This window comes from Paramisgurnus dabryanus, chromosome 11 (genome assembly GCF_030506205.2).
Source record: "Paramisgurnus dabryanus chromosome 11, PD_genome_1.1, whole genome shotgun sequence".
Classification (NCBI taxonomy): domain Eukaryota; kingdom Metazoa; phylum Chordata; class Actinopteri; order Cypriniformes; family Cobitidae; genus Paramisgurnus; species Paramisgurnus dabryanus.
Window position 1 is genome coordinate 6656116 of NC_133347.1, and position 24468 is coordinate 6680583.

Sequence of the window (24468 nt, forward strand, 5' to 3'; positions counted from 1 at the left end):
TAAAGGCAGACAATGCCCATTCTGTAATTCAACTTTGCGTGATCAGAATTTTTACACATTCACTGTATGATTTAACGAAATACGAATAGCCTAGTATTATGGATGGAGAGGCATTTGCACTTCATTGCATATTTTGAAGGCCCAGCTGAAGTACCCACGGTTCGCCACTGGTATTTTTAGCTACAACTCTCACATACGTATTCTGGGGACACCAAAGATTTATTTTAAATTTTTAAAAAGTCTTGTGAAATGTCCCCTTTGTGTGTTATTGCAGAGATTAACATGCACTGTTTAATTAAACCCTTGCTTATTTCGCATGCTTTATATTTTAAGTTTAAATCTGTGGTTCCTTCTCGCAACGGTAAATTTAATTTGTGTCAAGGGCGAAAAAGCTTCACAGCAATCTAGCTGTGGCACATGACAGCGATTTATTCAGGAGTTTTGATATGTTTAGCTGGAATGGCTTTCATCTGAATCTTCAGATGGTGAGCACGAGGTATGACCTCATTATACGGCAATACAAGGTTTGGTTATGGGGCGTCCGCATGGAAATAGGTCAGCTTTATAAATATTTCATGCAAATGGATAGCTGTTCGCTCTAGCGAGTACAGAAAAGTCCAAAGCATTGGGATTTACACACTCATTTGATTAGGGAGATTGTAATTGAAAAAGTCTTGATTTCCATACTAACCCGGTCGCCTCTCCGGACCTTTAATCTCAACTATCCTTAAAGTCGGAGGTTGGGTAGTTGAAGCGTTCTTTATGAACTCGCAGCAGGGAAGCGATATTTCTCTGCCGGTTTGTCTTATAAGGCCAACGATAAGGAGAGACGATGCCATCTCCCATTTATTCTCATTACTAGTGATAATCATTACTCACTCTCATTCTCAAGATAACCCAACCAACCTAGATGGCTGCTATATTTGGTGTAGAGCAGACCGACGATGTTTACTGTCCTCACAGACCTTACAGTTTTAATCTCAAAGAAAGAAAAGCAAATTCTCTTAGCGTACAACAACCAGAAAAGATTACAAACATGAGAAGTTTTTTTTAATGAAAGATTTGATTGTGGATGAATAGTGGATGTAGACGTTTCCGGACACAATGGCCAAAATGAGATGCATTAAAGCAAAAAACGCAAACAGTTCTGCCCTGTTTACACTAAGCAGCTATTTGTACATTTTACAGTTTATTCATTTAGCAAATGCTTTTTTTCAAAGCGACTTACAGCGCATTTAAGGTATATATTACATAAGTATGCATGTCGTCTGAGATCGAAACCATGACCTTTGCGTTACTAACACAATGCTACCAAGTGAGCAACAGGAATACAGAAATTAAAGTTTTTAAGATGAAGTTCATTCATCATTAAGTTAAAAATTTTAATTGATCGTCATAGAAAAGGTGAAGTGCCCTTTCATTTAGTCATTTAGTGTATACATTACATTATACAGCAGGACGTATTTTTTATCACTTGGTAACTGTGACTTTGTGTTGGTTAGCAAGGGCATTTTTTAGTTCACCTTTAATACTTCCTGGCTCCCGCGTCACCTTGGCCTGATTTACACCCCACCATTGGTTGAATTTGATATACACATTCAGACCATAGACTGTAAAAAAAGATGGACGGTGCGACATCGTTTCCTTCCATTGTAATGAATTGAAGCTAAAAATATCCTACAATGTGCGCTGCCATGTCATGTAAAAACGTCAGTTTGGAGCCAGGGCATGTGAAGAAGGATTCGTCCGCGGAGCCGCTGTATCAAATTTTCGCCTTAATGCTCGTGCGCCCAATTAAACCACGCCAATCATAATGTCACACTCCGTTTCTATAGCATCAAATTACTAACTAAAATGAAACTTATCACAAAAATGAACAATTGAACATAAATCAGCGTGATAACAACTACCTTAAAGGACCAAAACCATCTTTCAGAAAATTTATTGAAAGTGTAAATATTTTTTTGATTTTGAGCCAACCAAGATTTCGTTGGTTTGCATGGTGAGGGCCTGGTTTATAACTTGTACTGCAGCCAGCCACCAGGGGCGATCAAAGAGCCAGCGGCTTCACTTTTCATTCATATGCACTCACGCCTGGAGGCATTCCCTTACAGTGGGCTGCGTTTGATGCGTCAAAATTGTGTCTACCGCGCCTAGTTTGCCGCTTGAACAGTTTGAGTTTACTCGCTTCATTTGCGCGTGAAATTCTAGTCATCGAGACATTCACGCGGAAATTCGCGTCATGGGAGGAGCTTCTGCGACTCCGCTCACTTCCTGTAATCACATCACTACTAGAGCAAGCTCATGATTGGTTAACGGTTCAAATTTTTCAACTCGTGCGTTTGCTGCGTCAACGCTCAATTCGCATCATTTGCGCGAATTAGGCGAAATCGACTCATTCGTGCCGCGAGACCTCTAAACGCGTGTCAACGGGTCTTCACATTTACCTAACATTGAAATCACTTGCACTTGACGCCTCTACCGCGGTGTGAACGCAGCATTAGTGTCACTATAGTGACCAGTGCGAGTTCCCTCAAAAGGGAACCTTACTTTTTAAAATTCCACACGCTGTTTTTAAAACAAAATAAAGGCAAAAAATAGCATTGCTTTATATTCAGCTTGATCTCATAAGAATATGAAACTATTTTACAGAGTGGGCTGATCTCTATGATTTCGTAAAAAGTGAAATGTATTGCAAACGTATGAATATCAGAATAAAATATTATGAAGTCCAAGTCCTAAAACCAACATCATGAACATATGAATAAGCCACCTTGTAAAATAGTTAAAATAGCCATAAGATTAGTGTTTTATTAAACATCAAATATTCTGATTGGTATCTATATTCCACAGTAAATATATTTGTATACCACTACAACGCTAATATATTAGCATCTGGAGGAAAGACTTTAGAGATCTTTGGTATTTCTACAGTTACTGTTATCAGCCGTGCATTACAGAAGCAAACTGTTTTCCTGAGCCAAGTAGGTGAGCTAATGATGTACCTCAGCGGACCATTACAAATAAAAGAGGGCGACCGTATTCAATCTAGCAGATTATGCATTTGCCCACGGCTGCGATGTAACTAGCATAACTAATTGGTTGACATTTTCGATTTACACAGATGTAAGTGTAACCTACACGCCGGCCAGTGCTCCCTCCGTGACGGGACCCTTCAGTGCGACTGCGAGCACAACACGACAGGACAAGACTGTTCAGCCTGCGAGAAGGGTTTTAAAGCCAAGTCCTGGAAGCCTGGATCCTATCTGCCCACCCCGAACGGATCACCAAATATTTGTACGTATTATGCACCTGCTGTGCATACACACACACACACACAGCACACGCTTGAGCAGCAGCTATGATTTACGTACACGTTAAAAAAACTAGGGCACCTGCGCTCACTAAGAAAGCTGGAAAAGCACAAGACTTTCATGTAAACTTTAGTTGTTTTCAAGAAAACGAAGACAGAGATATTGAATAAAAGTGATGAACATCAATACATACACACAGCAACGTTCATTTCTACTGTATAGGTGCCTGCAAATGCGAGGCGGGTTTCTGTCTTTTAACTTTTAAATGTGCTTGCAGAGGTTTTTAGACTGGTAGATAAATAAATAATACCACCTCAATATACAGTGTTTTCAAAAATAAAGTATACCGCTCTGATTTGTTTCATCTTTCCTCTCAACGTTCTCTTTTTTTTCTGTTTTGCAGGTGAAGCGTCAGGGACGTCAGGCAGTAAGTGGCATGCTAATGGGGCGCACTGGCTGCCTTTTTCATGTTGTTGTTTGCATCGGTTCTGTCACCATCACTCTTTCTGTCCTCTTTATTTCATGTCGTTAACAAGATGTCGGTTATTATCAGTCGCTGTGAATTCGGTTGGCGTGATGCATTTTTCCACAGTTTTCTTCTTTATAAATGTTTCATGGGATGTAAGATGTTGTTGAGCTGTGATGCGCGAGGGTCTCCTCAAGGTTGCAGGAGGTTTTAGAGTAACTCTGCGCCGATGTGGTGGTGATGTGCTGGTCTTTTAAGCAAAAACTGAGCGTTGAAGATTATTTTTAAAGATGCTGTGAGTATAAACAATAGTTTATAAAAAATTAACTTTTTGGTGCACCTGCCAATGATGAGTGAACTGGGAAAAAGTACGGACTATAAATGTTTCTCATCAAAAATTATGCTGTAAAAGTATTTAGCATAATATTTTATTGTTAACATACAGTAGGTAACGCTTTACAATAAGATTGTATTTGTTAACATTAGCTAACTTGAACCAACAATAAACAATTCAGCAACATTTATAGAGTTTGGTTCCAAAACGCAATAAATCCGTTTTGATTAACTTCGGTAAAAACGTGTTTTCTAGATTGTAGAAGATTGTATTAGAACTGAATTTTGTTAAACCCAACAACACAAACGTTTGTTCTTCATTCTCAGTTTCAACACTAGCAGTTACGCTGGACTCTATATCAATAACTCCACCCATGACATCACCCATTGCCCAACTGACCACATCAGAAATCACAGCGTCATTCCAACCAATCACAACACCTCAGCGTCCGGCTTCAACATCAACTGTAGACACATTCACAGGTTAGATCTGGATCAACAATAGTTTGTGACGGTAACAGTAGATTTCAATAGACCCCTTTCGTTATTGACCTAAGTAGATTAGATTTCAGTTTCTATAGATTAGATTAGTTTAGATGATTTTATTTTATAGTTTATAGTTTGGTTAAAAGTTTATTTAAAAGATCAAATGGACATTAACATGATCATTTACAAACATACAGTTCTTGTGGCGACACACAAAGTTAATACGACTATTGTATTGCGCAGTGCCGCATGTAGTCAAACACACCAAATATAAAGTTCAACCCGCCAAAGTGGCTAGTGGAAGTAACCGTCTTGCACACTAATGGTCCAAAAGTCAGTGCTTCACAACACAATTTATCAAATAAAAAACATTGTTACGCATCTTCACGCTTTTTAAAGTGGGCATGCGGACATCCTTGACCTTTCCTAGTGGGTATATGGCGTATACCCGCGTATCACGTACTGTAGAGTACACCATTGATAAAAGACAGATGCTTCACAAGAATAACACGTTTCTTTGCTGAATCCACACACAGGGATCTTATTGTGTTTATTAATGCTAAAAATCTGAATAAATGAACATGACAGCAGTTTCACATAAACAAATTAATTAACAGTAGAAGGTGAAACTTCACTTTTCTAACAAGCTCGTTGTGAAGGAGTCTTATTTACATTTTGTTTAGGTCCTGATTGGCAACATTTCTAGGGAACCCCAAGAGATTGCCAATTTAGAAAGTCTCACTTTAGAAAGATTCTGGGACTTTCATTTGACATTTTTAAGATAGTATGAGCTAATATGCAAATAAATAACGTGCCATGTTTTAAAACAGACTCCAATTAGACAGTGCATGTGTATTTAAATGTGACCCTGGACCACAGCCATAAGTCGCTTGGGTATATTTGTAGCAATAGCCAACAATGCATTGTATGGGCCAAAATGATAGATATTATGCCAAAAAATTGACCTCATCATTGGTTTTGTGGTCCAGGGTCACAATTTGTTAATGTTTACACGTTTCTCTGTTTCACAAGACAAACCATTTCCATATTTGACTTGAAATAGCTAAACAATTAAACACAATTTGAATAAATCATTTTATGTAGAAAATATAAGAATATTTAATGGGTCAACTGAGCATATATCAAAGCACTGGCATGCCAGCTGATATTATCACCGTACTGTGTAAAATCACAATGCATTTGTGCAAAGTTTGTCTGCTCTACCTCTGACCAATGAGTGACGCTCACTGGAGCGAAAGCTCTCCATCAATGCACGTGTCGAGCCGAGGACACTCAAACACCCTTAGGGTCCCGCTGCCTGCCATCAAACTCACATGCAGAAGACACATTAATACATTACTTCTCTCAAAGTAATATGTTGAAATAACTCCATAATTCAATATTATTAGGGCCTGTCACAGCGGCCTGATTTTGGAGTTTGTGATGCCATTTTTTTCAATCATTGCCAAGATGAAAATATTTAATAACTTTTGGTGGAAGGAATTGAGATTATTTGGAGTGCAGGAAAATAATTTGTCACAGGGAAAAAAAATGATCAGCAGTGCACTGCAGATTTCAGATGGTCTGTCAACATTTGTCCCTAAAAAGTAATGTTTTATCTGTGCTTTATGAAGTGCGAGAGAGGTTTTTCTTCTGAGCTTTTGGCGAGATGCTCTTCTTAAAATAGACAGCGATATGTGTGCTGTTACAGAAAGAACCTGTCTCATGCTAATCGTTTTATGGCCAATTCTGTTATTTTTAGGCTGTTATTTATTTATTTATTTTTTAAGGCCCTGGGGAAAATAGTTTGGTTTCATTATCCATAAACTACTGAACAATGACGTGTCACTTCATTTATTAAAATAGTGATATATATAGACACTCCCAACAAGGCTGGAAATTTTTTTTTAAATAAGAATAGTCAGATTGTAAAACATATACAGGTGCTGGTCATGTAATTAGAAAATCTTCAAAAAGTTGATTTATTTCACCAATTCCATTCAAAAAGTGAAAGTTCATTCATTAGACTGATCTGAAAACAGATTTCTTTTAATTTTGATGATTATAACTGACAATTAAGGAAAATTTCAAATTCAGTGTCTCAGAAAATGTTCAATTTTGAAGACGCCTGATGCCACACTCTTATAAGATAATTAACTCAAAATCACCTGCAAAGGCCTTTAAATGGTCTCTAAGTCTAGTTATGGGAAAGACGACCATTGACACTTTGCACAAGGAGGGTAAGACACAAAAGGTCATTGCAAAAGAGGCTGGCTGTTCACAGAGCTGTGTCCAAGCACATTAATAGAGAGGCGAAGGGAAGGAAAAGATGTGGTAGAAAAAAGTGTAGAAGCAATAGTGAAAACCACACCCTGGAGAGGATTGTGAAACAAAACCCATTTAAAAATTGTGGACTGCTGCTGAGTGGTCCAAAGTTATGTTCTCTGATGAAAGTAAATTTGCATTTTCTTTGGAAATCAGGGTCCCAAATTCTGGAGAAAAATAAGCACACAATCCACATTGCTTGAGGTCCAGTGTACAGTTTGAAGTAATATTCTAATTTTCTGAGATACTGATTTTGGGATTTCCCTTACTTGTCAATTACAATCATCAAAATTAAATAAAATCTTAAAAAGTCGGCCAAGAGTTTTGCTAGAAACAGTTAGTGGAATCTAAAAGAGATACAAGAGAATACATTTCTAAAAGAGAGACGTTTGTGAATAAATGATTTACTAGTTGCACACCGGTCTGTTATTGTGAAGACTTTCCTTGCCTGTAAACATGATGTGGCACAAAGCTAAACGTGACTAGTTGCTTGGCCATTCAAAGTGGCCGTGTTTCCCAAACCTTCAGTATGAAGGTCTGGCTATGCAAAAAACGTACAACCATAACTTGCTAGGAAAGCTTAGCAATATCAGTAAATAAAAACTAAAAAGTAGATTTATGCATTTGGAAATCACTTTTGCAGTGCATTCAAAGTATACATTTTTATCATCATGTGTGTTCCCTGGGTTTGAACCCATGGCCTTTGCACTACTAACGAAATGCTCTGCCAAAAAAGCTACAGTAACAAAAATTAAATTAAATAGGTTGTTTGCTTTATAAGCTTCTTGTCTAATTTGGCGGTTACTGGCTATGCAGAAGCACATCTTAATTCTGATCTAGTAATCCTAAAGCAGCAGTGACCTCTCGGTACTCTTCATGTTGGGAAAGTTATCAACATTCAAGCTTCAGGGGCGAATCAAGGCATCATTACCACAAACTCGTCCCGGGTTTGAACCCTTCTATTATGCAGTTTATTTAATATTTTTTTATTTTATACAAATGTTGTGCATATTGATATTTTTTTACATATTGGTTGAAGCTGTGAAAAAAAGTGCTCACTGTCCATAAGACAACTGAACAGCGTGAAAAAGAGAGAGAACAGGAATTTTGAGGAAATGGATGATGAATGTTTATTAATATTGTGAGCCTCCCAACGCACTAAAAATAACTCATACATTTATCCAGCGAAAGCAGCGTTATTGCTCGTCCCGATGCCCGAGCGTTTCAGGCAGCGCATGGGGAAAAACATCTTGACGATTCAGTGAGCAACTGTACGAAATAAAGAAGAAATTATTCATAATTACTGCAAGATATTGACTCTCTTCCAGAACCTACTGAGCTTCCCTGCTGTCTCCTGCCTACATAAACACCTGTCAGCGGCATCCTAACCAGGGAACACACCTACCAGGAAATGTATAGCTTGAATAAGACGTTTTGGATAAAAGCCTTTGCCAAATGCATAACAGATAAGAAGAGCGGATTGTTCTGGTTTATTTAGCTTTATATCTGCTCTTTTAGTTCTGTTCTGGTTCAGTGGCAGATGGCAGGTGGGGAGGGGTGGACACAAGAAATCTGCCTGTGTTTTAGCTCTCACGTTAACCCCCCGTGGCCATATGCCTGCCCTCCTGTTACCGGTTCCCAGCTCACCTCTCTGCAAAGCTTCTCACCCAATAGAGCCACACAAACACACACACACACACAAATACAATCTTTGTATAGAAAGCATGCCTTCACTGCGAGAGACTAATACGATTACTTGCCTGTTAAAAGGCACAGGATGATAATGTTGTTCTGGATGCCTCTGCGAGAATTTGTATACCTAAAGATACGGCATATTTCACAGACAGAGTCAAATGTATACTGCTGAATACAGAAACATAGGCGTATTATTGTGCTTATACCGCAAAATTTGAATATTTGACTGCATTAGCACAGGGAGACTATGACAAATAAATCATTTTTGTCCACGACACTCGGACACCAAACAACACATCGGTTTGTAACACAGAACATTTTTCATTAGCGAAGCGTATAAATAAAATAAAGTCTATTAGTTAGACGCACATGCAGGTGAAGCTCACAGAATTAAGGCACACTGTCCTCAGCCATGCTTTAATTATGAAACACTGGGGAGGAACGCTGGCTTAATAAAACATCAGCATGCCTGAGAGCAGGAAGCACCGGCCTGCTGCGACGCTCACCGTGGGCTGTCCATGCTGAATCCCAAAGCACCCATCAGCCCCAACGCGGTGCGAGATGACATGGTCATCCCTCTTCCTGAGGGAAGACACCTGCTCCCGCTGAGACGGCCGGACGATGGCGAACAGGCTAACTGCCCAATAGACACACAATGCCACGTTTCATATTTGCGTGCGGTGCTGGGAAAATTTGCATGGAGATGATTGTCGTGTTGGCATTGCGTGCGTGTTTTTAATAAGAGGGTTTTGATGGAGTACAGGGACACGCAAATTCAGAAAAGAGGCGGCATTTATGGTAAAGTAACATGGTGTACTTTGATTATTCTTTAGAGGCAGATATAGTGGGATGTATAATAAATGAAATAGCAACATTTTACAATAAAGTTGCATTTGGTAATGCAAGTTAATGCATTAGTTAACATGAACAATTAATTAATTAATCTTAGTTCATGTTTATTTTTAAAGTCAGAAGTTGCAGTTAATGGACAATGAACTAACATGAAGAATTGTACGGGCATTAACAAACATTAATAAATGCTGAAAAACCAAAAACTAAAAAATACAACCATATTGTAAAGTGTTGCCAATGAATTTACATTTACAGTATCTAACCGTAAACTGCTGTTGTCACTACAGTAATACAATGTAAAACATTTCTGTAGAAATTACAGTATTACTGGCCACTGTTTTCCAGAAACGTACTGTAGATTTAAATGTTATGTTATTTACAGGCAACAGTTTGTTTAAAGTTAACTCTTTCGCCGCCAGCTTTTTTTTTAAAAGGTGCCAGCCAACGCCAGCATTTTTTATTTTTCTTCAAAAACATAAAATTTTGTGCAAAAATCCGATATAATTCCATTTTCGTAAAGGACTTTTGTTCGAGATCAGATTCAGAGCGATGATTAAAACATACACGGACATGGATAATAGTGGTATTGCGGAAAGCCGGAAATACTCGTCATTGGCAGGGAAGCGTTTTCTCTAAATTGATGAGATAACTCAGCAATGGCGGCGAAAGAGTTAAATGAACATTAAACATTTACAAGTCTTTATCTTTACAGAATAAAACTAAAATAATAACCTCATACAAAGCATTCTGGCAAACAAAAGGAAAAAACAAAAAAGGTGATGAGGGTTTCTGGTTCCCAGAATGTTTTGCATGAGGTTGTTATTTTATAGTTTTATTCCGCAAAGACAGAGACTTGTTAATGTTTAATGATCATTTAACTTTGAACAACTGTTGCCAGTAAATAACATCAATTTAAATCTACAGTAAGTAACTGCATAAATTACAGCAAATTTTTTACATGAAACTACATGTTATAGCTACATCTCTAACAGAAATTTTTTAAACCTTTTGTCTTACAAAGTTTTCTTTCTTTAAACAAATATACTTGCATATGAATGTAGTAATGATTTAGTGTAGTTTCATTGTACCGTATATCAAAAAGTACCACAATATTAGCATCTGAACCATCACTCTACCATAGTATCAGTGCATTATAGGTCAGGACAAAATTAATGTGTGTTTAACCAATTGACATCAACAGGTCCTCATGGGTTTCACTGTAGTCCTGTGTTCCTTTAGTGTTGTGACCCACAGTAAAGCGTGTTTAGCTGTGCCCTTTATTTGTGGTCATTGAATAGCTGAGATCAGGCCGATTCAGTCTCTGATGGACAATACTGTCGTGATATTTGATACCTAAAATTGAAAGCTCATCTATCTATCTGCTGACTAGATGTAACCACCTCCAGTGACACATGGACTGCTCCTCCATCCTTTACAGACAACGCTGCGATTCCTGATCTGTTCACCGACACACCAGGTGATACATGCAGTAGATCCGCTGGTGGTTAGATGCTTAGTCTAGATTTACGATGGCACGTTTAGTGGAAGTGGTTTTTAGCTTCCGTATTTTATGGAAGAAAGTGTATGAATCTGCTTTCAGACTTTTTTTTAGAGAATAGGACTTCAGTTTGGTTTTTAGAGTCAGCATCCTTAGATGTGGAGTTTTAGACAATTTTAGCTTTGTGGTAGACTTTTACATGAATACTTGTTTAATAAAATTAACCGTTTCAAATTTATTATGAAAACAAACAATAATAAACAGTAAACATTCATAGTGCTTGTTGGAAAAAGTATGTAAATCCAACCTAAACTCAGAGGAATTTGTACGTACAGCGGGGAAAATATTAGACACATCATTTTTATCAGTATGGGGGATTTTAAAGTGGGCTATTGACACAAAATTTCCACCAGATGTAGCCATCAAGCCAAATATTGAATTCATACAAGGAATCAGAACATTTAAGTATACAAGTTGAGTTATAATAAATAAAGGCTTAATTTTGACAAATTTTGTTGTCAATAGCCCACTTAGAAATTCCCTTACTGTTAAAAAATGCTGATGTATCAAATACTTATTTTCTCCGCTGTATTTTACAAAGTGGCTAAATCATATGATTTCGTACAAAGTTTTGTACATTTTTGTAACTCTAGGTTTCCCTCTCTTCCTGGAATGCACTGATTCATGTACAAAACTCATTGATTTAAAAAGCGCTCTGTCCCTGATTGGCCATCTAGGGCGCACTCACATTATCCAAACCAAACCGCGCTCGGGCGCGTTTGACCCCCAAAGCCTGGTTTGTTTGACTAGTGTGATCGCTTCGTTCCGCGCCCGGGCGCGGATTGTTTAATCGCGCCGCGGCCGGGTTGCAGAGGTGGGCCGGAGCGCGGTTCACTTGGGCTCAGGCGCGGAAGGCTGTGGTGTGAGCGCAATCGCGCCTGAGCGCGATTCAAAAGGTGAATACGTCAGTTGCGCGACCACTCACCTTCATCTGCCTCCGTAAAAACCTTTTGATGCGCGCAGCGGGGTTACGTGAATGTCCGAGCTGCGCACGTGACAGATCAACTAAGCAATATGATGACATGTGAGAGGGCTGTCTGTAATCGCGCACCAAACGACTCCGAATAAAAAAACACAGACTTATCATTACGGTGGGTTCCAGTGTTAAGAAAGAGCTTTACTTCCTGCTTTTTCAAAACAATCGCATCTTAATGACGAAAGCGCGCCCGGACTCGGATCGATAAGAAGTACAGTGTGAGTGCGTGCATCTGGGGGAGTAGGGAGGGGTGGCAATCGCGCCCAGGCATGGTTTGGTTTGGTTGGGATAATGTGAGTGCGCCCCTAATCTGTACGTTGTGATTGGCCTGCATACCTCTGATGTCGGCCGGAAATGTGACCCTCCTTACCAAGTTTAAAAGATTTGCTAACAATGCAATGCTAACAGGAGTTAACTTACAGTCTGAGTCCGGAGCGGGAGGAATTATGATAATGTCGGTCTTTACTACATCACCAATCCCAGGAAGTAAACTATTGCCTACAATCCGTGTGTTTCCGTGTGTAGTCTAAGAAAAGAGATTTACATTGGAGACGAAAACTCGCGTCATTGTTTTCTTTGTTGTATGTAACTTTTACATATCGTTAACATACTAATACACACCAAAGAAAATGTAAAATCGTGAAGTGGATTATTGGTGCTCTTTGATCAAAAATGCAAATCTCCTCCCCTACTCGAAACAATCTCTCTTCACTTCCGCTCATATGGTATGGCAGGTGGTGGGGTCAGGGAAAAGATCACAGCGATTAGGAAATAGCATCATGACCGAGCTTCCAATGATCCAGTCAATTCTTGATGGACAAATTCAAGTCCAGCCCTACCTGTTTTACTCAGATATACGTCACCATGGGGAAAATAAGACAATCGCTAAATCCGTTTCATGGTGACTTTTGAGTAAAAACAAAGCTAATTGGAATAAGCAATCAGCAAACCTGGTTTCCCATTAAATTAAATTGGAGGTGTTGGTCAGAGCCTGTCCTATAAAGACAAACTATTTTTAGTTAGATGTTTACTAAAAACAACTCAGCATTATGGGTTATAACAACCCAGCATAGGATAAATTACAACCTAACATTTTGGGTTCATCCCCAGTTGATCCAACGTTGGGTTGAAAATAAACCATATTTTTATATAAATAAATAAAAGTTCTGCCTTGTTGCCGTTCTTTTAACGTTGACTGTCCGGCAAAGATGACTGTAAGAGCACTACGCAGAATACAATAATCTTTACTAGAACCTTAGTGTCTGCAAAAGACTTCGTACAGAGTCTGGACTACATTGGCGTCCAACTCTGTAGACTAAACAAGAACAGTGTCCATAGGTGACACCACTGAAAAGACATGAAAAAGTACTGCATGACTGAATTTTGCAAAAGAGGCAAAATGTTCTGGAGACAGATGAAACCAAAGTTGAGTTGTTTGTGAAAAAAAAAACGTTATGTGTGGAGCAAAACTCCCTAGTGTAAAACTGAAAATGTTCATTAGGACATTTTTTAGGAGCATATAAAGCCATCTGTCCAACAACTCAACAGAAGTTGGGTGATACAAATGGACAACAACTCTAAGGATTAAATAAACAACAGAATGGCTTCGACAGAAGAACTCAAAAATCAGACCTTAAACTCACTGAGATGCTTCAGCATGACCTCAAGATTCACAGACTTTAATAGTCCAGAATTTTTTCAGAAATCTGGAATGTAGGAAATGACATATTAATGGATAGTGTCAACCAGTCATAAAATCAAAGTTTTTACAAACCTTTTCCTATCCGACATGGTGAATGTTTATGTGTTTAACAAAATGTACTGTAGTTGTTTCCTAAACCAAAAGCTAAGACATTTAACTAAGAAAACCAAATGTAGCTAGCAGTGTTATTTCTTACAGGCCTTTTATTTTTTCATACAGTAAGTACTGTATGTTTTTCTAAAGCTAAAAATAGAGGTGTTAACAGTAGGAGGCAGTTGGCCCTCATTGCTTACTCGATGCTGTAATTTTACTGTCCCAAGTGCTACTTGTGACGAGCGATCGGCCCACAATGCCACCTGCTACCATCTCAAGCCAGACAGACACTTCATCTTTCACTACACTGCCATCTTTATCCATTTCAACACTTACGGTAACATCCACCTTAACTGACCAACCAGGTAAGAAAGTTATAGAAACAGTACAAACTTTTCTAAATGCTTTCCAGTATTAATATCAGAATTCTTTGCAAAGAGATTTTAACCTTGACAAAAGCTGTAACATATGCAAGTATGTGTCTATCTATTTAGGTTAGCGGTTCTTCATTTATTCTGTCTCACTTGTGTTAATAATCGAAAGATGAAATATTCAACAGGGAGCATGTTTAAACTCATACTTTGGGTTTTGTTCCTTGCCCTGTTGGCTGTGAGAATGCATACATTACAGTTATTCTCTTTGAGGGATTTTTTTATCTTTACAAGTTCAAAAGAGTCACAGAGTGATTAAATCTATGTGGCCTGGTACATACATGCTATTGGTTTGAGGTACATATTTAATAAAAATTAGGATCTTCTAGCGCCTTCTGTAAAACTACCAAGCATTGTTCCATCATTGTGCTAGAAATGGTCATGGTTCGAACTAGGGATGCTTAACGATTAATCGTGATTAATCGTTAGCAGAATAAAAGTTTTTGTTTACATCATATATGTGTGTGAACTGTGTATAATAACTTTGTATAAATAAATGTACACACATGCATGTATATGTTTTAGAAATGTTTACATGTGTATATACATTTGTATATTTATGTATAATTTATATTATTTATAAATATAAATACTTAATATATACATTTTTTTTCTTAAAATTATACATGAATGTGTTCATATTTATATATATACATATTTATTATACACAGTTTACACACATATGTGATGTAAAAAAAAAAATTATTCTGCTAACGATTAATCGCGATTAATTGTTTAGCATCCCTAGTTCGATCCCAGGTAACACACACATACTGATAATAAACGTATAGTTTGAATGCACTGTATGCTCTTAAAAATAAAGGTGTCATAAAAGAAGCATTTTTGGTTCCATAAATATTCCTTCCTTTATTTTTAAGAGTATACTTCACTTTGTATTAAAGCGTAAATGCATAAATGTACTGTAAATGCAAGCATTGCAACAATAATAGCACTCTGTTTAAAATGCAATTGAAAGATACATTATGGATTATCTTTACTCTAAATCTTTTGGATGTGTAATAAAATATATAGTTGGGTTCCCTGCTTTCCATGGCCACACAGAATTTTCGCAGGATCTTGAGTAAAGCAGTACATGTTGGGAATATTCCTGTGTAATTCCAGTCATGATTGATGGCAGTAATACAGCAGTATATTTTGTCCTGAGGTAGAGCAGGGCGAGGAGATTAAACATGATTACTGCTGTGCTAAATCAGTCATTAATGTATATGGGCCACGATGCCAAGTACTAACATAGCGCATGCTGGCTTTTACCGTGCGTCTTCATGATTCGAATGTTTAAGTCAGCAGGTCAAGTAAAGACTCCTTTACAGGAAGTATCTTTTGTCAGTGGTTGGGTTATGTGACGTTATTATTGCATTAGGATTACATTATGGCGTGTATACTGTATGTTGATTATGATTGCCGTACTGATACCTGACAAGCTATTACCGGTTTAATCTTGTTTTCAGCTGTAGAAGAAAAACTGATGATAAAATCTTAAAGACCTTAAACACTGATTGATGTTCAATGGCATTTAAAACAACAGGGGAGAGTAAAGTGTTTTACTTATAGTATGTGGTCCTAGAAGATTGTCAGGATGAATTAATTTCAAGATTATTGCAACAAAAATAAGAAAAAGTATCTAAAAACATGCCTCCTCAAATATGTGACCCTGGACCACAAAACAATTCATAAGGGTCAATTTTTGAAATTGAGATTTATACATCATCTGAAAGCTGAATAAATAGGCTTTCTATTGATTTATGGTTTGTTATGATAGGACAATATTCGGCTGAGATACAACTATTTGAAAACCTGGAATCTGAGGGTGCAAACAATTCTAAATATTGAGAAAATCGCAGTTAAAGTTGACTAAATTAAGTCCTTAGCACTGCATCCACTCACAAAAATAAAAGGTTTGATATATTTATGGTAGGAATGTACTGTACAATGTACTGTTGACTACAAAAAATCCCATGCTAGTTATGACTGGTTTTGTGAGGATGGGTCACAAATTATTTACAATATATATAAATTACAATATATTCCTTTTTCTTAAAAAAATATGTCCACTTTTGATGGATAACTCTTAATACGTGGTCCTCTGACAAAACATGCCCCGTATGCTTAACTCTTTCCCCGCCATTGACGAGTTATCTCGTCAATTAAGAGAAAACATTTGCATAAAAAAGTGTTCCTGATGAATTTTTATGTTAATCTGTAATACAGCGATTATCTACTGAATGGCTTTCACTTACCCAATTTATGAAAAAAAAACAAAGCCAAAATGTTATTTACTAATTTTAATGTGTATTCTTTGATAATCGTTCTGAATCTGATCTCTAAAAAAATCCCTTCACAAAAATGCAATTATTTCAGCTTTTTGCTAATAAATTTGTATTTTTAAAGAAAAATATTTAATATACTGCGTTCACACCAGTCACGGTAGAGGCATCAAGCGCGAGTGATTTCTATGTTAAGTCAATGTGAAGACGCGTTGAAGCGCGTGTGGAGGTCTCGCGGCGTGAATGAGGCGTTTAGCGCGGCATGGTGCGAATTGAGCATTGCCCCGGGGAAACGCGCGAGTTGAAAAGTTTGAACTTTGGCGGAAAAAACGCGCTGCGTTAATCAATCAGAAGCTTGCTCTAGTACACTTTTAAAAAAAAATCAGTAGAAATTACAATGTTATTGCTAGGGATGCACCGATACTACTTTTTTGGAATACGAGTACGAGTACTTGCATTTCAGTACTTGCCGATGCGGATACCGAGTACTTAATAAAAAACATGATTTAAATTTACAGGTAACAGCTTTAGTTATATAATTTAACAAAAAAACAAAGGACTAGTTTTCCAGTTTGTTGTAAACTCTGCCTCTTTGGACAACACGAGGCATTAACCCCTTACACGCCGCTCAAACATAGACATTTCTCAAACCGTGGTATCGATTCCAGGTATCGGGGGACTTTTAACGAGTACTTTAGAAAATGTGGTATCGAGGCCGACACCCAATACCAGTATCGGTATCGGTGCATCCCTAGTTATTGCAGCTGGGTTGCCGGCAATTTACCGTAGATTTACATTTATGTTATTTACTGGCAAGAGTTTGTTCAAAGTTAAATAAATTTTAAATATTAACAAGTCTTTATCTTTACAGAATAAAACTGTACAATATCAGCCTCATGCAAAGCATTCTGGGAACCAGAAATCATCATCAACCTTTTTCTGTTTTTGTTTCAGATTTTGTTTCCCAGAATGTTTTGCTTGATCCTGTTCTTTTAGTTTTACTCTGTAAAGACAAAGACTTGTAAATGTTTAATGTTCATTTAACTTTGAACAAAATTTTGCCAGTAAAAAACATACATTTAAATCAACGGTAAATTACCGGCAACCCAGGTGCAATTTCTACTGATTTTTTTTTACAGTGTAGTAATGTTATTACAAGAATTTCATTTCATAGAATTTCACGCGTGAATGAAGCAAGTAAACTCAAAATGTTCAAGCGGCAAACTAGACGCAGTAGGTGCAAATTTGACGCCTCAAACGCGGCTGGTTATGAACCCACAGTAAGAATTTATAAGCAGAGAGAAAAATACAGATAGGATTAAACGTTTTTTCCTGTTTTGTTTGTTTATTGTTTGTTTGAAAGCAGAGGGTCTGTTCTTTCATTTGATATATTTGTATGTGTATATATTTTCAGAGGAAAATTTTCTTGGAAGGCGTTTTGTGAAAATCACAAAAAAAAATGCTGGCGGGCAACTTTTCAAAAAATGGCTGGCGGGGAACGAGCTAATTGGAATAGGCTTTGTGTTTGCAACGCAAAGGTCATGGGTTTGATTTCCTGGGAACACACATACTGATAAAAATGTACATTGACCTTACTATGGATAAAAGTGTCTGCTAAATGCGTAAATAAAAAAGTAGTGCGCTCTTTTTGCATTGGGTTCAATTAATATTTCATAGATTTTTATTGATGACTTAAAATTATAACCCAAAGCAAAGGTTTCCTCTTACCAAGCATGTTGATTTTCGAGTCGTTCTAAACAGCAGGTGTTCGGTTTTGTTGACTGTGATGAAATGGCATATTTCCGCTTCATGTGTGTAATCTAATACAATATGTCACCACTTCACCTATCCGCCATTTCCACCCTCCACGCCAGGTGTTTTTAGCACTCCTTTAGTACCTTACACAATTAAGCTACCTGTGAAAATGGCAAACCCTGCTTCTGAATACAGCTGCCTTGAGCGATAAATCATTAAACACTCTGTTATTGTGAAACACAATCACTTTGAAGAGCACATGGCGTGGCGGTGGGGGCTCAGCTGAAGGCCAGAGCTCGATTCGTTCAGATCTATTTTTGAATAGCGATTGAATGAACGGCTGCTAAATATTTCATAAGAGAAAAGAGAGCAGGTCATGGTAAGGGAGACCAAAAAAGGGCCAATTTATTGAACTTATGGAGAGGGAGAAAGATACATGAAACTATAACAGGAAAGAGTCCTGTCCTTGAGGGGTTGGAAGTTGGGGGAAGTGATTCTATCGGGGGCATGTGTATCCTGTTTCGGCTAAACTGGAAATGGCGAAAAGTTGAAGCGGTGCAACGGCATCTATTATGTACAGTTTGTAAGCCCACAGGGCAGCGATGGCAGCCGTGGGCATTTTTACAGCATTTTACAGAACGTTTCAGATACCTGACTCTTTATGGTCTGTACACATTACAGTTTCCTCAGCATCAGATGTGACATTTGATGCGGTCACCGCGGCAACCGACAGTGTCACAGCCACTGGCTTTTATACAGCAGTTGTAACTGATGCAAGCAATCCGCTTTCTGTTCTTCATGAAATTACGACGACCGATGCGCTCACCTTGGCAACCTCATTTGTAACCATGGCAACAGCTTCTTCAACCATAGCAACTTTGGAGACATTTTCAGCAGTTGCTACTGTTACCATACAAACGTCAACCTCCACTGCAACTTTTAATGCAGCTCCAGTGGAAACAATTACAGCAATTGATGCACTAACTCTAGTTACAAATGCAGCCGCCTCTCTGACTGATGCAGCAGTGAAGACAGATGCGCTAACTGCTGATGCAAAAGCTTCAGACATTGATGCGGTTGTACCGACAACGGAGATTCCTGTAACTACAGTAACTAATGGTAATGCTCCTACCACTAATGCACCTGCAACTGTTGCAGCAATCGATCTTTTTACCTCAGCAACTAATATGGCAGTCACGGGTGCTCCAGAGACTCCTGCAACTAATGCAGCAACCACAGAAAAAATATTTATCCAAACGAATAAAGAATCAGTTGAAATAAAAGCAGTTCCTGATGGTCCAGGTGTAGGAACTGTCACCAATAACGTAGTCCTGCCTAATTCCTATCCCATGCTTCTGACAAATAACCCCGCACCGGCTAGTGAGGCAGCTGTCCCAACTCCTCAAGCTGTTGCTCCTCAACCTGAGATTGATGATAGGACCAAGAAAACACAAACAGACTCAGAGGACAAAGTCAAAGCTGCAGAGACCCCAGGTACCCACAATTCTGAATAGTCTAGTATATGATAAAAAAAAATAATGCATTTTGCAATTGTTTTTGCATTATTTTAATGGAAAGGCCTGAAGCAGCATATTCTTGCTATAGTTTCCTTCTTAGGTGAACAAAACTAAAATTTGTAAGTAGGGCTGTCACAATTATGAAATTTGGCTGATGGTTAATTGTCTAATAAAATGTGGCGATTTATGCTTTTTACAATTACGATGGTTAATTGTCTGTTTTATTGCTTTGACATTTAATTCTCATACATGTTTTGTATGTTCGTGAAATAATTTTCACACATTGTTGTGATTATTTAAATGAAACCTTTTGCAAGGTTTACCTGACAGTAAATATTAATACACATAACACATATTTAAAAGTAATTATTTAACGAACATATATCTTTCAAAAACTGAAAATTCTTTAAGTGTCTGAAAACAGTCCTTAAATTGTAGCCAATCCTGCTAAGGTCATATAAGTACTGGACCACATGCCTGTAGTGGCTGAAAAAAATTCCTGCAGCTCCCCCTTGTGTTGTTTAGAGAGATGTGCAATCATTGCGGTGATCTGAAATCATCACGATGAGGTGAAACAATCGCGATGAGAAAATTATTTTATCATTGTGACAGCCCTATTTGTAAGTGCCTATTTGGCACCAGTAAATGTACCTATAAGACTTTATACTGTATATTCAATGAAACAATGTTTAAAAATTAAATCTTTGAATATACATGCAAAGATCTACAATAAAAAACAACTTCTAACCTTTTCAAGTTTTCTCCAAATGCTTATAAACTCTCTGGTGTGTACAGCATCTACAAACGTTAAGAGAAACAACGAAGCTGGGAAAGTGGGAAAAAAGGGGGAAGTCAAAGAGGAAAAGGAGAAAAATAAGGAAAAAGATTTTGAAAAGAGAGACTATGAGAAGAAAGGTTTGTTAGCTGGTGTTTACACATAAAAAAAATGCTGGGTTATTTTAAAAGGGTTATGTCAAAAAGGGACAAATTCAACCCAGTGGGTTGTAAATTTAACCTCTGCTGGGTTGTTTTAACCCATCGTTGGGTAAAAAAATAAAAAATGTTCACGCTTGTGGGTTTGTCCCTTTTTGACCCAACGCTGGTTTCAAAACAAGTCAGCATTTTTTTGAGGTCTAGGAATCACAGTAGATGATGTAGATCCTCTGATGCTCCACTCATCATACTGATGTTAAACTTTTGAAATGACTGCAGTCTAAAATTGCATTTCTGCCCGACTGCGTGGCATCTTCCTGTAATGTTGCTGTGGATGAAATGTGCTGTTTGTGAAGTAGATCTACAGCTTGTAGAGTATTGATTGGTTGAGCTGCTATTAATTCCATAGATAGAAACTCAAAACCATTATTTTCTCCATGTTTCGTTTTTTCCAACATACAGTAGTTTCCTGTTTTGTTTACACTATCAGCATGTGCCGTGCTGTACCGTACAATGAGCTTTCTAGCATTTCTAGATGGTTTCCTGTAGTGTATGTCCCATAACTAATATCCACCAAAGATATGTGCTTAACAGTCCATGCTTTTATTTCAAAGTCGTTGCAAAGCTTTTGATCCCCGGAGGTCCAAAAACACAGCTGTCGAGGATAGCGTACATCAGATTTCAAGGTAAAGCAATGCTTTGATTTAAGATAGCACGAAGACTTATTTTTGTGTTACACAGACTTTCATTGATATTTTATGTGAATGATGTATTTATCTGCATTAGGGCTCCTGTAGGCTGTTTATCCAAAGACAATTCTGGGTTTTGATTTGCACGTTCAAGAATGCGGATCGACACTAATAAGAAAACTGTGGAAAAATTGCTCCCCAAATGTTATTCATTTCCTTTCTTCCGTCCTGTGCTCTCTTGTCTTTCCTCTTTTTCTGTACTTGCGTTTTGTGTTTTTCGGCGTGTTTCATAAGGTAAGCCGCCCATGATGTATCGTGTTTGCAAGAAAACTGAAGGATCTCCCCCAGGCTGTATAATCAAAAGCGTCCTCTTCTAGAAAACAGCTACTTTGCATTTTCAGCTGTCGAGTGTTAGACAGCTGTCTGCTGAAGACGCAAGATCATTTGTGAAACATTGCTCCATAACTCCACCAATCTGAGGAGTAATTGAGCATTTATATTTAATTATCCATCAACCCACCCATCCCACTGCTCAGCTGACTGTGACACAGCAGGCCTCAACATTGCCAGCATCTTTAAAACATCATATCAATTATTCAAAACCCCAAGTGTCCATACAACAAAGAATTGAAAAGAATCAGCTTTTCAGACATCAAAACTTTCAACTGCAGCTCTTTTTCAATATTTATAAGCAGCAATTGATGCATTTCTAGTTAAAAACAATGTTAATTGCACCCTTCATGGTGTATTTATTGACTTAGAAATGGGTCAAAAGACAATACTGGATTGAAATCACATGCCTGCCTCAGTTTGAAATATTAAAATGTAAATGTGACCCGGTCTGTGAAAGCCCAACTTAAGTCGTATTTTTTATGATTTACTGTTTTAATATTAAATTGCCATTGAGTAAAAATACAGTTGACGGTTGTCTTGGTAAAAACAATACAAATATTTTATTTAATTTGTATGTGCAAACTGCAGCAACAGATCAACAACAGTACCACGATTCATACATTACCAAATTTTCATGCAACATTACATTATCAAAGAGCACACGTTCAGTCCAGAGGATTAATATCTAAAGAGGGCAGATTGTTTATTTTCCATCTACAGTGTCCATTTCTAAAGCAGGACACATTTCAAAGTTTTGTTTTTGCATCTTTTCTCTCTGTTTGTGCAAAACGATGTTGAAATGTTTATGGTCAGGGTTTAGGACAGAGGCGCGCATACACTACCACGTCATCCTGCGCATACACTTATTATGCCGTACAAATGATTTCTCATACAAATGATTACTTTACCAGACCGTCAGTGCAGAAATAATTTGCGTAATTTACAGGCCATTCACAAATTAAGTATAGAAAATTGACGAAATGTCTCTAGGCACGTGTCGACACCCACTGTGTGTTAATTAAGCAAAGATTTTTTTCTTTTAACAGATTATTAAATATAAAGCATGAATATTAATCGGTCATCATAAATTCTTACCTTCAGTTAACCGGTCAATATGAACATCCCTACAACCTACATAATGTCAAGTACATTCTGTGATAATATAACCTTGACATCTTTAATATTGACTGAGTAAGTCAAAGATTGAAATCAATGACTGAAATCAAACTTTGATCTCAAAATTAGATTATGAGACTTTAGCCTGGATTTCACAGACAGGGTCACAAATGGCAAATCAAAATTGGGCCCTTATTAGACATTATCACCCATATGTGAGTATGTCCATTTGGGAAAAGCACATAAAATTTAAGCATTGTTTGTCCATGCACTCTTAGAAAAAAAGGTTTAAGGTAAAAAAGTTGTCACTGGGGCGATATCTTTTCAAAAAGTACACTTTTGTACCTAAAAGGTACATATTGGTTTTTACACTTTTGTTTTTAAAAGGTACAATCCCAGTGAACTTTTGTACCTTTTTTCTGAGAGTGTGTTACCAACATCACAAATCACTTGGTGTATTTTTCCTTTTTTGAAGTTGAAAAAGTTGTGAATTTGAAGAATATATAAAAGAATTCTTCAACAATTAAAAACACAGTTTTCAGGTTGTACTGCTTTTCTGTCTCTGATACTGATGAATGTTACCAACAAGCCTACACCAGAGTATTGTGTTTTGACCCTATGTGAATGTCAATAGCTGCTATGGGAGATCCGATCAGTAACATATTTAAAGGAACACTCCACTATTTTGAAAATATGCTCATTTTCCAGCTCCTAGAGGTAAACATTTGATTTTTACCGTTTTGGAATCCATTCAGCTGATCTCCAGGTCTGACGGTACCACTTTTAGCATAGCTTAGCATAATCCATTGAATCTGATTAGACCATTAGCATCGCGCTAAAAAATAGCCAAATATTTCGATATTTTTTTCTATTTAGAACTTGACTCTTCTGTAGTTACATTGTGTACTAAGACTGTAATCGACTGAAAATTCAAAGTAAACATTTTCTAGACCGATATGGCTAGGAACAATATTCTCATTCTGGCGTAATAATCAAGGACTTTGCTGCCGCAGCGTAGCTCCTGAAAATAGTTCACTTGGTAACTTTCAATAGCAGGGGACTATTTTCGGGCGCTGCGTAATATCATTGCGCCTCCTGCAACCATGTTACGGCAGCAAAGTCCTTGATAATTACACCAGAATGAGAGTATAGTTCCTAGCCATATCTGCATAGAAAATTTCAACTTTTAATTGTTCGTCTGTCTTAGTACACGATGTTACTACAGAAGGGTCAAATTTTAAATAGGAAAATATTGAAACTCTTTGGTTATTTTTGAGCGCGATGCTAATGGTCTAATAAGATTCAATAGATTATGGTAAGCTATGCTAAAAGTGGTAGCGCCAGACCAGGAGATCGGCTGAATGGATTCCAAAACGATAAAATTCAAATGTTTACCTCTAGGGGAGCTGGGAAATGAGCATATTTTCAAAAAAAAGTGGAGTGTCCCTTTAAGTCAGTTAAGTTAGCTTACAGGTCTATCTAGTATAGGCTACATTATGTTGTGAAAACTGGCATACTCACGCAGGCAAATGAAAATGTCATACCGTGA

General features: G+C 37.6%; 2 protein-coding genes across 3 annotated transcripts in view; both read left to right on the forward strand.

The window, feature by feature from the left end:
* Window positions 1-24468, forward strand: part of ntng2a (netrin g2a) — a 91282-nt gene that overhangs the window by 58319 nt on the left and 8495 nt on the right. Inside the window, exons 4-5 of the mRNA XM_065248367.1 lie at window positions 3125-3297; window positions 3718-3741. Coding sequence (XP_065104439.1) covers window positions 3125-3297; window positions 3718-3741 — 197 coding nt within the window. The remainder of the gene's footprint in view (window positions 1-3124; window positions 3298-3717; window positions 3742-24468) is intronic.
* On the forward strand, window positions 10574-23600 carry LOC135730432 (uncharacterized). 2 transcript variants are annotated; one of them, XM_065248368.1, is made up of 4 exons: window positions 10574-10948; window positions 14028-14165; window positions 18953-19765; window positions 20584-23600. In XM_065248368.1, exons 2-4 carry the CDS (start codon window positions 14057-14059, stop codon window positions 20727-20729), a joined length of 1068 nt encoding a protein of 355 aa, XP_065104440.1. In that variant the 5' UTR covers window positions 10574-10948; window positions 14028-14056; the 3' UTR covers window positions 20730-23600. The 2 variants fall into 2 exon arrangements, with proteins under 2 accessions (XP_065104440.1, XP_065104441.1); XM_065248369.2 differs by lacking the exon at window positions 10574-10948 and having other exon boundaries at window positions 13332-14165.